General features: G+C 40.8%; 1 protein-coding gene across 3 annotated transcripts in view; it reads left to right on the top strand.

Annotated features, from left to right (window-relative positions):
* The window catches only part of AMBRA1 (autophagy and beclin 1 regulator 1), a 153,771-nt gene that overhangs the window by 125,674 nt on the left and 13,607 nt on the right, over positions 1–14,490 (top strand). For all 3 annotated transcript variants that reach the window (XM_083455389.1, XM_083455391.1, XM_083455390.1), the window contains 2 exons: positions 12,513–12,605; positions 13,581–13,774. In XM_083455389.1, coding sequence (XP_083311515.1) covers positions 12,513–12,605; positions 13,581–13,774 — 287 coding nt within the window. The remainder of the gene's footprint in view (positions 1–12,512; positions 12,606–13,580; positions 13,775–14,490) is intronic.

The raw sequence follows: 14,490 nt of genomic DNA, 5'->3' as shown, positions 1-14,490 counted from the left end.
TTATCAACAGTCCTTATTTCCTCACCATCCATTCTCATCACTGGCTAGCAAGGGGAGTGTGGAATATTATGGTGTCAGATAATAGATAAATATGGTTCGATATAACAAAGCTAGATGCATGTCTGCTGTACATCTAGCTTCCCCTGTCATAATGTCTAATAGAAGAAAGTATGAGATTGCACAGGAAGTTGATTTCTTCCAATAGCCTAAATATACAAAAGAAGTACCATGGGGGAGGGAGGGGGAGGGAGAAAAGAAAGGAATCGAGTGTGATTAAAAGAACTTCATTAATCCATTTGTATCTTGGCCAGGGTACGTTGTGGCGTCAAAGTTGTTTGTTTATTGCTGTGTGGGCTACTTGGTGGTTATATTGATTTAGAATTACATTATTTTTTAACCAGGGACTCCAGGTTAGCATACAGAAGTATGAATAAGATTCATACAACATAAAGATACAATTTAAAACTGGCAACAAAATACAAGATTAAAAACCCCAAAAGCTTAAAAATGGAATAAAAGGATGCAGTTCCTCAGAACCATCAATAATCTAAAATGCATAGGCAAATAGCAGCGGAAAATTTGTAATGTTGGTGGCAGGGTGCCGCCTTAGTTCATTCCAAAGTTGGGCTGCTACCACAGAAAATGCCCTCTCATTTGTGGAAGTAGCTAATATACAGCTAATAACAAGGGTTGGTGTACTCCAAATTAATGCCCAAGGCTCTCATCCTTTTCATGAACCCAAACCCTTGCCTGTCTTGTGCACCAGGTCCCTCTTTCATTTTTATCTGTAAGATGTTTTGTGAACAGGAGACTAAGTAAAAATGGTTCTCTAATTGTACTTAGATGTGCACATATGTTCCCCGAAGGGCAGTAAGGAAATATATCCAATTATCATGAAGAGACTCCAAAGAGAGAAGTAACCATTATTTATTTCAAGTTTGTAAAGTTTTCAGCCAAAGATTGGATTTCCCCCATGTGTTGTTGACTAAGCTGAAAAGAATAATCCTAGCTTATGGGCTGGTGTCAGTGCTCTAAATATTATATTAATATGCATGATATAGAATACAGAATTATCATAAGCACAAATGTAAAAAATGTAATTTAAAATACAATTATACTATGATCCTGAGATTGCTTTTCTGTGCCACTTCATTTCTTCACAACCACGCATCATTGTGTGAGGGCAGCTTATTTTTCACCTAGGTTTGGGTATGTAGCCCCAATGTATCTATCTGTCATGTGTGTCTGGTGGCTAACACCATTTACCTGCCAGCCTTTTCAGTCATTAGAGAGACCCTGATGCATTGTTTACCCTTTAAGTGTAATCATTCTTGGCCAAGGTGACTGTTGAAGGCTGGATGGAGGTTGTGTAGTGGTCTCATTCTTAGCTGAGATAGGTTAGCCATCCGACCCAATAAATTGCTTAGAGATCCCATAGATTGAATCCTTATTTTCAAAGTTACCATGGCAATAGAAGGTTGAACCAAGCATTAGTATGTTTGTCTTTGCTGACAGAACACAAAATGGGAGAATTTTGTGGCATACTTACTTTTATTAAAGTGGACACAGGCATTTAACAGAAGGAAATTTTGCCTTTGCATTCCTGTGATACCTTTCCTACATGTTTATGGATTTAGGATCAGCTTATTTAATAGCCGCAAGCTTCTTGTACAGTGTGTATGTGAATTATTTTGCTTGCTGCTTTCTGTACCCCTGGGATATGTTAAAGCATTGACTAATGTGATGCTCCTTGCTTGTAGCTAGACAGCTCAGATATTTTCAGTGTAGAAGTAAATGGGCAACTTAGCAGTCCAGTCTGCTTGTCATGTTGAATATAAAACCCTGGAGTCTTTGTGGATTTTAAATCATTTCACTGTGCTGAAGAGCATTCACATACAATAGTTACATATTGAGCAGCTTTCTCTGAGTATGCCAAGGACTTTTCTGAGTATATTTGGCACTTGGTAGTTTATAGTAATAATATTAACATATCACTACTTTCATATCTAAGGGACGCAAGTGGCGCTGTGGGTTAAACCACAGAGCCTAGGACTTGCTGATCAGAAGGTCGGCGGTTCGAATCCCCGTGACAGGGTGAGCTCCCGTTGCTCGGTCCCTGCTCCTGCCAACCTAGCAGTTCGAAAGCCCGTCAAAGTGCAAGTAGATAAATAGGTACTGCTCTGGCGGGAAGATAAACGGCGTTTCCATGCGCTGCTCTGGTTTGCCAGAAACGGCTTAGTCATGCTGGCCACATGACCCGGAAGCTATACGCCGGCTCCCTCGGCCAATAAAGCAAGATGAGCGCCGCAACCCCAGAGTCGGCCACGACTGGACCTAATGATCAGGGGTCCCTTTACCTTTTTTTACTTTCATACCCATATATCCAAATAAATAAACAAAACAAACATATAAATCTTTCTGGTTATTCGTTCTCCTTTTAGATGTTAATGGATCTATTTTTCTCTTATTTGGTTACTTTTTTAAAAAGATCCAGGAGACTGCCAGTTGACAAATTCTGTCTGCCATTTCCTTATGGAGTTATTATTCATATGTGGTTCTGAATATCACTCCAGTTTTATATAATGACAGAATCAATGGGTAAATCCAATGCATTTCATTTACCAGCTTTATTAATACCGCTTTGTGTTGTGTACTTACTATCAAATACAAGTTTGGTTTATTTGATTACCTCCTTTTGATGATAACTCTTGTCATTAAAATTCTTCCCTTTATTGTGCAAGATGCTCTAGCTTTTTTGTTTTTGCTAAATAAAGCCACCTGAGTCATTTTTCCTTTTCTTCACCAGTGAATGGACGTTCTTATTAACTCACCTTTTCCGTAACGTATTTAGAATATTCTTATTTCACCTTGGCAAGCTGAAGTCCTTCTGTGTAGTTCTTTCTTTTCTTTTCTCAGTAGCTCTTTTGTTACTGCTGTCAGAAAGTGGCACGTTCCTGCAGTCTAGGTTTCTCAAGCTGTCCAAATCCCAGCCTCCCAGGATTTCTCCCCTGATGGTACAGATAAACTGTGTTAGTTTATTCAAAGGACACATCTGGAGCATATATTGACCGTTTTTTACAGGCATCTATCCCAAGATACTATGAAGTCACACAAAACAGCTTACAAAACTCTTCTTTCTTAGGTAATAAAATGTTTAATGCCTATTCACTTGTGGCGAATTCACAACAATTTCTAAAAAACTCAAACCCTCTTTAGGTTGTTTTTTTTTAAAGTAAACATGTGAGTGGCAGGTGGGAGGTAGCAGGGATGAATGCACAAATGCTTTCCTCATTACTGTTTCATCACCCTCCACAAGTTGGAGGGTTCTGAAGCTGGGAGCCTCTATGTGGACAGGAGAGTTACAGCATGGCAACAGGGGGACAGAGCTAGCCCCCTTTCCCCCTTTACAACAAGATGGATGCCTGGAGAGGGCTTTAATGACTCACATTTTTAATATTCTATATTGTGAGCAGCTGAACGTTGGTGTTGTAATTGTTGAACTGTTTCTTTAAATCTAAAGGTTCATCATTGTTTCACCCAATGTGTATACCTTTAAGGGGCCAGAGCAAGGGCCAGAGTAAACTAACGAGATCCAGCTTTACAGCTGTGAAACACAGCAGGTGCTGCTGAGTTGCATTGATTAAGCTGTGTTGGGAATTGGCTGCAGTATATAAGGAGCAGCACCTAGCTCTGCCATTCACCCTGGGAGATGGGTTGGTGGTTGGGTTGTGTTTGTTTGTAGATGTATTTAGTGTTTAAGGAGTTTTTGTTTTTCTTATTAAAACCTTGTTTAAGTTATTTTTGAGTCCCTTCTTTTTCCAATGCATGGTCTCCCCAGCAAGCTCTCTGCAGCGTTACTACACTGCGAAAAAGCCAACAGTAATGTTGTTCACTGAACACCTAGAAAACCTTTTTTTTAAAGATGACATTAGAGCAAGGGTGAGGAACCTTTGGCCCTGTGAGTGTTGCAGGACTACAACTCCCACCATCCCTGACCATTGTTGTCCAGTTGCTGGGAGTTGTAGCTCAACAATTATCTGGAGGGTCGCCACTTATCCAACTCTGCATTAGAGGATATAACCTATGCAAATAGGCACTTGGCGGAAACAAAATAGCCTGGAAAGAAAATGCCGAAGTTAAAACAATAGCATCTTAGTCATACATTAGTAAACAGGTGAGGGAAAAGATTCAGTTCACCAAATATCAGGTAGTAATGTATGCTATAAAGAAGAAATAATAAGCAAAAAGGCACGAAAATTTGAAAACAGAATTAGAAATAAGATGTAATGACTAACACACGGCCAGAAGACCAAGAAAGGGAATATACAGTAGTACCTCGGGTTACATACGCTTCAGGTTACAGACTCCGCTAACCCAGAAATAGTGCTTCAGGTTAAGAACTTTGTTTCAGGATGAGAACAGAAATTGTGCTCCGGCGGCGCGGCAGCAGCAGGAGGCCCCATTGGCTAAAGTGGTGCTTCAGGTTAAGAACAGTTTCAGGTTAAGTACGGACCTCCGGAACGAATTAAGTACTTAACCCGAGGTGCCACTGTACAAAAATAAATGATGAAATTGAAGCAATAGCTGGAGGATGGATACATATAAAAGAAAATGACATCTTGCTTGAATATCTCTTCCCAAAATGACATATTTGCGACTGATAAGTAGTTGGATCAGCCTTTGCTTTCTGCGCCACATGAATAGACCCCTCTTTCAATGGAGCATTAAGAACCTCGGTCATTCAGAGTCTCCCCTGCTCCCAACCTCAGCCAGTCTAATGAGCCAGAATGAGCAAGGATCAAGTATGCAAGTGGTCACTTTTACCTCTCAGGCTGCAAAAGGTTACCAAAATAAATCCATATGAACATGTCAGTCGGAGACAGTGTGAACACCCAAAAGCAATTCTGTAATTAATGTGGAGTCTGTCTGAGCGAATGAAATTGTTTTATCCACAAGGAGCTTTGCATGTTGGTCACAACAAGCAGCTTAGGACGTTACTATTTCCCTCTGAGGGTCAGATTGTAACAGGTCTTTTGCCTTTTGGAGTAGCTCCTCTGGAAGGCACAGTGCAGAAGAAATGGTGGCAGAAAAGTAAACTCTTCTCTGCCATCACCACTGTGGAAATAGGACTCAAATGCACTCTTAAGCCATATGTGAGTGGCTTATGCAATAGCTATAACTCATAGTTTATGATGCTAATAACCAATCAGTATATTTGGTGGGTTCTCCATTTCTCTCTGACTGTTCCTTACTTGCAGCTTTTGAGGGAAATTTTAATGTAAAGAGTTAGGTTCTGCATGTTTCTCTATAAAGACAAATAAGAAGACTAAATAAAAATAACGAGGAAAGCGTAAATAGCCCTACTTTTCCATAGTTTTAATGTCTGTTGCTTTTTGCCTTGTCCTCCTCCACTCCCAAAAAATGTCATCCCTGAATTTGGAGGTGTAATTGGAAGATAGCATATGCTGATTTGTAATGTAATTTTAGAAGTTGGGGTAACACAACTGGAATAGCCAGGTAATGGGAGGAGAGCTGTAGTTCTACAACGTGGCTGAGTGGTGAAGAGGAATAAGGGACAAGGCAGTTTCTCCATTTGCTCAATTGAGTAGGAGACAGAATGGCAAGAGAAACAGCCCCCTAACTGGAAATGAACGTAATGTGACTGGTGACATGACTCAAATTTTAGTCACCAATTGGGACGATGCACAAGGGAGGGATTTTTCCTATACTATCTCTTTCTGTTATAGAGAATGTGTATCTGTGTGTGTGAAGACATCCAAGGTTCAAATTACAGCTTACTTCAAAGATATTGCTACTACTTGTATATAATCATGGTAATAACTTGGGAGCTGTAAGCTGTGTGCATTATTCTCTTGAGGTATAGGGCTACTCTTACAGTTTGTAGTGTTACTGACTTTGCTTTGTGCAAATAATTTTCTTCTAATTTTGAGCTAGTTTTTTTTATAAAAAAAAAAAAGAAAAAAGGTTTTGAAGTTGTTAGCCTTAAGTGTTAAGGTTGGGTTGATCATTCTTGGAACTTAAAATCGGCTCAACACTACCTAGCCTTAAAGAGTACATTGAAGTTTAAGATGCTCTTAAGAGCATAACACAATTTAAAATATGCTGTAAAGCTTTAGAGCAGTTCAAGTAGCTTAAAGATTTTAAGTTGCTCTCTGCTCTGACAGGACCTAAATAGCTTAAGCTATTCCAAGGGATCAAAACAATGCAAGGAGTGATAACATTGTTATCATCTTAAGTAGCTGAAGTTCTAGGCTATCAGCATGGTTTAAATGGTTTGTTCAGTTTGTAGATTCTGATTTTTAATCTCTCCAGTAAACTAACAAGCTCCATGTTTTGTAGAACATCTATGCAATAAACTTGGACTGTGGAGTTTACAGTCAAATAATGCAACTCTCTTTTTCTAGCCCGGAATGAGGCCATTTATATTTTTATTTACACATAGACACACAGACTCCCCCTGGGCAAGCTTAAGGCTTGCATCACCAATTCAACTGGCTTCAGTAAAAGGACTTGCTTATTTTTCACATTTTATTCTGTTGGGTCAATTCAGTGCCTATCGGTATCAAACTTTTCATGGCATCATTTAAAAATATGTTTGTTTGTGAGTTACCTTGAGCGTCTGAAAAACGCGAGAAAGAAATACATATTGCCAACCTCCTCATTTTGCAGGTTTTGAGGAGAAGCTGGAGATTAGATTCCAGCAGCATGACCAGCTCCAGTGCTGTAGACGTTTTCATTGTGGTGTGAAAATTGCAGGCACTTACTGGGTAGTGCCCATAGAGAGTCTTGCATACAATGCCCAGAATAGTTTTGAAATAGTTCTCTTAAATCTATGGAAAACAAGAATATGTGCATTTACATTTGTTCTTTGAAGATTACTAACTGGGCAACTTTGGGAGGAAGAGTGGGATATAAATGTGTGTGTGTGTGTGTGTGTGTGTGTGTGTTACACAGTTGTGTCTCCTTTCAGCAGTGCCTTGCTGTTTAAGAAAATAATAATTCTTCAGAGTGAAATTGACTAGAGTAGAAGCTACTTGAAGTTGAATTCTGCCACTTCATCACTGTGCATGGGGACTGGAAATGATTGCAATTAGGAATTAACAGACACTCTTCAAACAGCAAGAAGAAGCAGAAAAAGTTGTTGCTGGAAGTCCAGTATCTTCATAAAGTGTGTGTGTGTAGGGGGGAATCACTTCCACTCTGTATAGATTACAATCTGAGAAGCAGCCGTGGTCCCTACTACCAATTATTACTATGATCTAGAGGAGACATATCCTATTCATAATATAGGATATCTCATAGGATTCTTGGAGGTGAATGGTGTTTTTTTTTAAAAAAAGATGCGCCTTCAGTATCAACTGTTTGGGCTTCTGGAGACTGAAGCAATGCAAAGCAAACTCTAGAGGGTCAGTTTAATAAATGTTAAATATGGCATTGAACATAAAATCAGGAAGTTTAGCATTCAAGTCCAGCAAGGTTTTAGATCTCATGGCTGCTGAGAAAAGGTTAAAGTCATACGGGAGGGGTTTTTTTATTAAAAAATATATATCAAACGTGTGGATAGTGTTTCTAGCAGGCAAGAGGTCATACCTTCCCCATCATTATAAGTCTCACCTCTTTACTATGTTTCCTGGGCCCTGCTCACCCACTATAGAACACCTTTTGCCCCTTAGATGCCAGTGCACAGTCTCTAGTTATGTCATGAAAACTGAAATTATATTTACTGGGTAAATTTACTGGGTAAATGAATAAATGGATGCATATCTTTTTGGTTTATAGATTGGATTTCTGATCATGAAGGCACATTTTTTAGTATACTTCCAGAAACGCCCTACAGCCATTCCATTTGTTGCTACTGCTGCTATTGTTCTGCGAATGGTTTTGAACTGTCCTCCCAAATCTCGCTTTCTCTCTCTCTCTCTCTCTCTCTCTCTCTCTCTCTCTCTCGCTTTGCTTGAATGTAGGGCATCCTTACTGCCTTGGCAGGGGATTCTCACAAAAATGTTGTTTTGACACGGCTAAATTTTCTATTCTTCAGCCTTGTTTGGTAAATTTGATCCAAGCAGTAGCTGGTGTACAAGGGCTGTTAGGAGAAGATACAGTATGCTGCTATTAAGGCAGTAAAATGTCAGTGGTCACCTATGCCTGTTGTGCTAGTCTTGATTTAAAAAACAGCATGAGTTTGAACAGAATCCACTTGCTAATCCTATTTGTTTCGTTAGCATGCCTGTTTGTGCAGTCACTTACTGCTCAGCCAATTATCTTAACAGTATTGGCGTCTTTCCTAAAACAAACACCAAAACTGCAGGATATGGGCTTCTTGTTTCCTTTGCCTAGTGTTTCTGTACACATGCACATTAGAAGGGAATGACTTATTTGGATGAGTGAAACAAGTCCACATTCTGCACATGATGGGTCTTAAGTAGAAGCTTTTGCATTAAGAATCCATTATCTTCTTCTACCTTGAAGCCCATTCACCACCTTAGCTCTTCAGACAGGCACAGCAATGGCATTTCTTAGCTTCACCCAGAATGAAGACTGCATCTTCATATGGCAATTCCAGGAATCTGCCTTGTGACCTTAGATCTGTATGGTATCCAGTTTGCTCTAGGTTTGCCTTTATTCTGAAACCCTGATGCCTGCTTCAGTAGAGGCTAAATGTTCAATTCACAAAGAGGCAGAATTGCAGCTGTATATTTGTTTCCTATAGATCTTGCCTCATGTTTTAATCTCCAGGTGTCCCTGATTTTAGTGTGTGTGTGTGAGAGAGAGAGATATGAGCAGCAGTATTTACCCCACAGCATGGAAGAGCTGCTCATGTGGAAGATAGCTGAGAATAATCAGGTTGCATATGTGATGCCAGATAGCTACAAGTGTTTTCACCTGTTTCCAGAAAGAAACACAGTTTGAATCACTTCTGCAGTTGCATTATTTATTCTGCCAATCAATGTACCTGGGAAAGCATGGAACAAGCATGGAATAAACAGTTATAGGACTTATCCTGGATACGCATTTGTTTTGGGGGGGTTTTCCTCTGGCTTTCCTTATGGCTTTTTAAATTTATAGTTCCCATCCTTCCAAGTAAATCTAACCTCTAGGTTAGATTTCTGCAACAGCTTATATGTGGGGTTTTCTCTGAAGATGGTTCAGAAACTTCAGCTAGTGCACAATTCAGCAGCCAGGTTGCTCACACGGGCAAGATGGTTTGAGCACATAACGCCAATCCTGGCCCTACTATGCTGGCTGCCAGTTAGTATCTGGGCCCAGTTCAAAGTGCTGGTTTTGACTTATAACTTAAAGGGCTCAAGACCGCCTCTCCCCATGTTAACCAACCCAGACCCTGCGACTGTCACCTGAGGCCATTCTTTTGAGTGCCGCCTCTGTGAGAGGTCCAGAGGGTGGCAACACAAGACTGGGCTCCCCACTCATGGCTCCCGAGGGAGCTTTTCCTGGCACCTCCAATACCTGCACCCTTGATCTCCGCATCCTGCCAAGTTACCATTTCCAAACTAGTGGTCTGCTTTTAGCCCCTTTGAATCATTCAAATGATTGGTCCCCTGCTTTTTGCAAGGGCCAAAATGTTCTTGTAAGGTCCCCCTTCTTTCACTTGGCAGCAGAGCAGCATTCAAAACGCCCATTGTTCTAGGCGCGGTTTGTGACTGGGAATTTCATTAATGTGAGCAGTTTCTGAGCTCTGGGAGCAGTACTGCGCCTAAGATTGCAGATTAAAACTGCCACTGGTGGAACGAAAGGAGGGCCTTTTCTTCCTCCCCACTTCCAGCTGCTCTCTGAGGACTGGAGAAGTAATAGTAATAATAATTTATTATTTAAACCCCGCCCATATGGCTGGGTTTCTCCATATGAACCCACATAGGAATATTTGGGGGGGGGCAGGGGACGTATGGATTTGTTTTTTTTTTCAGTCTTCAGATGAGGACTAGACCATGTGAAAAATGAATATAAGGTTTTAGTTGAAGTTCATTCATTTTCAGCTTTGTAATCTTGTTATAAAAAAAGCACGCCTGGACATTCCGTTGCGGGGCCCATAACCTAGGTTTAAGGTGAAATTTAGCTCCTAGCTTTCATATCTCAGTTTCCAACACTGCAGCAGAGTATAGAGGGGTGTTAAAGGCTGTGTTTACAGCATCCAGCAAAAAAAGCAGGGAGGGATGAAAACGCTTATTTTACATTGTCTTAAAACTATGAGGGCAAGTAATGACACTGGGTTCTTTGCTTTCTTGCTGGTAGAGCAAACTTAGTTCCAGATCACCTATCTGAAAAGGTGGTCAATCTGTGCCTCCTTTATTCTGGCTGGGATGGTGCAGTGGGGGAAATACAAGCTCAAATAATGACTGGATTAAGATCCTCACTGCTGCCGATATTTTGTGTTGGGAAGGGTGCCTGACAGAAGCTTATTATGGAGCCACAGGCTCTGCTGGAATACCTTGTTTGCTGCAGCCCCCCCCCAAAAAAAAAGGGAAATTAAGTTTTTTTTGTTTTTATTTTATTTCACTCTGTGTTAGATATTATAAATGCAGAGATTTTGATTTACATCTTCCTCGGATTTAAGTGACAGATGGCAACCTATTCCTAGTATCCTGCCAAATCACCTCGGTGCTTGCTTGTTACATTGAGACTGCAAATATGCTAGTTAATCTACAAGGGGAAAGTTTGAGAATTTGGAATGAAACCTTCTACAGAGGCCTGCTATCTTGATCTTTTGTGCTTTTGACTGTCATAGCTGAATCCAAATTTGCATCCAGTAGGAGTTGTTTTTATAGCATAAGCATTTTAACACCACATGTGAAGGTAGCTTCAAAGGTTACAAATTTCCCATGTGGAAGAGCATTTGTTGGGACAGTGTGGAAATTGTTACATGACACATCTGTAGTTATGTTCCGTTGTTGCTCTCCATTTTGTTTCTATGTTTGCACAAAGTACAAAACTTGTGTGAGCGTCGCAAGTAACAATCTTCACACAGTTTACACATTTTTTCTCCACTGAAATACAGAAAGCCTCCCATTTACGCATGTTCAATATGTGTGCAACCATGTATTTGCACATTGTGCCGAACCTGGAAGTGACCCAGAAACGTCATAAAGACGTCACTAAAAGGGCAGAATGGGATGTTTGCAGGCTTTTTCAATGAGTTTCAGTTATACACGATTTCCCCGATCCATGTGGTGCCTCGGAACATAACCCCCACATAAACGGGGTTGTCTGTATTTTGTAGAAAATCTGCAAGCACTCCTTAACAGGCATGTATCTTATTAATGAAATGTGTTGCTTTTGTTGTAGGGCACATGTTCAGACAGTTAGTTTCCAGAGCTTTATTATGCTAAACAGTGCTCAAGACACTTGTGGAACACTTCTTCAGTGGTACTTCATGTGTCTTAAGTCAACAAGGGACCTGTGCAATCACAACATTTGTTAAGCTGACCTTGGGGACCTGTCACACCTGACTGAGCTTCTCCCTACTCAGAAGCTCTTAATATATGCCCTCAATATGCCATACTTCCAATTTTTGTTGCTGTGGGCAAGACTAGGCTGGGGCTGCTGCTTGTCACATGGGTTCAAAGAGTGACTACAAAAAGCATATTATGTCTGTCTTAAATTTTAGTTCCACTAGGTTAGTTAGATGCGCTTCATGATTGTCTAGTTTTCTTGCTCCCACATCTTGGAATGGCCCTAATGGCACTATCTTGAGGACTTCACAATTCCTTGGAGTCTTGGCTGGGTAATTAGCACAGCTGTTCTTAGTTTCCAGGACTTCAATGCAGAATAGATGAAATTTGAAAGGGAAGTGAAAGCATACTGAAGTATGTGTATGTGTGTCAGATAGGTGCTTCTTGATAAACCTAAAGTAAAATAAAACTACACTTTCTTGACTCAGGTAGGCCTAATCTATTTGTCAGTCAGCTACCAGGCTAATGGTAATGCCATAAATAAGCCAGGCAATAATTATGTGGCTGCTTATAGGGGCCACACATACGAGCATTTTGCATGCAAAATTCCACCTGAGCAATATGGTCCTGTTTATGGAGCTTTACGGATGCATGTGTTCCTCAGTAATCCTACTGCCTGATCCTTTAAGAAGGCCTTCTGCTGCCATTAGGCATCATAGGGCGCTGCCACTGAATGTTTTGACAGGATTAGTTTATATGTAGCTACCAAAGTTTGCAGCCGCTCTTCACGCAAATAAGATTTATACCTTGCTACTTCTGCACATTCATAGCAATGTGCTGAAAATAACCAAATCCAAGTAGAAAATCTCAGAATGCAAAAAACTCTCCACATAGTAGCAACCATGATCACAGGTGAACGGACAGGTTTGTGGGACCCGGCCTGATTATATAGTTCACATTTTGACAATATATGCTGCAAGTTCTGAAACTGATTATTTTGCCAAGTATAGTAGCATGTTTACATCTTCCTATAGAGATCTTATGGAGAAAAATGTCTTAATTTCCCATTTTCCTTTTGTATGGCAGGGCCTTAAACTCTGGGGTTGAGTACTACTGGGACCAGCTGAATGAGACCGTCTTCACTGTGCATTCCAACAGCAGGAGTACCGAGCGGCCTGGGTGAGTCTTGGAAGGATGAGTGTAGGGGCAATCAGTCATAGCTTGGGAACACATGCTGAGCTGTATGTTTCTTCCATAGAATTTACAAGGGCTGGTTATGCCTGTGTTTCCCTCTTATGATGGCTGAATATTTGAAACTTATCTTCCCTTTGGCACTTGACTGACTACCAGTGGTTACGTTTGGTCTATTCACTGGTGCAGGCTGAAATTTTAAAATACATCTGTCAACTGCAGTCCTTCTAGCTGCCAATCATACCCTCATTTAAGTCATTTGAGAAGCTATATGTGCTTTGTGTGAAAATGTTACATGAAATAGAAATAAATGATGGTAAGGGAAATGCTGCGAGGCGAGACTAGTTACAACCTAAAACAGAGAATCTGGCACTAACACTGAGGTCTTTAACCAAAATCATTCATAGAGATAAAAGGTAGAGGATAGCTAAATAGACATTTTGACTACCTTCTAGATCAGGCATGTCCATACTCCCAGTATAAAAAAACTGGCAGTGTTCTACCCATTGTCCTTGGAAGGAGAAGGAGTGTCCATGGGGTGGGTGGATTGCCCAGAGCTGTTGAACTTTTTTTTAGGAGTGAAGTGCTCAGAGTAGTGAGCTTTTTTGGGGTGGGGGGGGGATTGCACCGTTTTTTAGCTTTTTGTACACAATAAGGATCCCACAATCTACCAGGATAAGCCAGGGATCTGCTGGTAGATCGTGATCTACTGGTTGGATATCCCTGTTCTAGATCATGTTTAGCCAGTATAGTGTCCTCCAGATGTTTTGGATGACAACTTCCAGCATTGCCAGTGGTCAGGGATGATGCAAACTATAGTGCACAACATCTAGATCATTGTACAAAGAAGATGCTTATGGTGTTCACTGAAGTGCAGGACAAATTACTGATAAATTACTGTTTTCAGGAACATAGAGGATGTTGTGTGTTTACCCTTCAATTTCTTTCTCTCTCTCTCTTTAGAACTAGCAGAGCCACATGGAGGACAGACAGGGACATGGGTCTAATGAATGCCATAGGCCTGCAGCCACGGAACCCAACCACTTCTGTGACATCACAGGGCACACAGACTCTGGCTCCTCAGCTGCAGAACGCAGAGACACAAACGGAGAGGGAAGTTCAGGAACCAGGAGGTTCTGCTTCAGGGACTGCAGAAGGTTAGAACTGATGTAAAATAACCAAAAGTTGTTGTCTTATACACTGTGTAAGGGAACATGGGATGTGACATTCTTAAAAGTAGAATTTATATACATATAGAAGCTGCCTTATCCATAGCCACAGCCTTCCTTGATAGAGTGAAAGCATCTTGTAATTTTTCCAGTATAGGTTACCTTCCTTTTGGTCTTCACACTTCTTGAGCTTGTTGTGTCCAAAGAGGCTTGCGTCTAAAACATTATCAATAAGCCAACAAATTGCTGCTCCTTCCTCAGATTAAAGAGTGCCAAGATTCTAGCAAAGGAAACTTTTCCTCTCTCTGTCACTTGCGGAGGTTTAGAAAACATTTCTCTCACACATAACAGACCACAAACGTTGTGTGAATTGCAAACATTTGCAAGTATGTTGGGGACTTCACTGAATAATGACAAGCAACTGATGGAAATCAGTTGTTGGTCACCAGCACTGTGTCTCCCCCTGCGCTCTTCTCTGTTGTTGTTTTTCTGCCAGCAGGTGCCCACATCTAAATAATGTTTTGATGCTTCGTTTCTGAAAGAATGCTTGCCACCTACCCATAGTCTCTGTGGGAACATATGTTTCACTTAGACCTTAGGTATACTTTTTTGGGGGGGAAAGAAGTACCAGAAGGCCAGACCTCAAGAGATATTGAAGAACTGGCTTGATCTGGACTGTCTGAATACTAATCATTCCCTTCCAC

Source organism: Podarcis tiliguerta (genome assembly GCF_965153285.1).
Source record: "Podarcis tiliguerta genome assembly, chromosome: 1".
Taxonomy (NCBI): domain Eukaryota; kingdom Metazoa; phylum Chordata; class Lepidosauria; order Squamata; family Lacertidae; genus Podarcis; species Podarcis tiliguerta.
The sequence above is the reverse complement of the archived record's forward strand: the minus strand, read 5'-3'. Positions and strand labels throughout refer to the sequence as shown.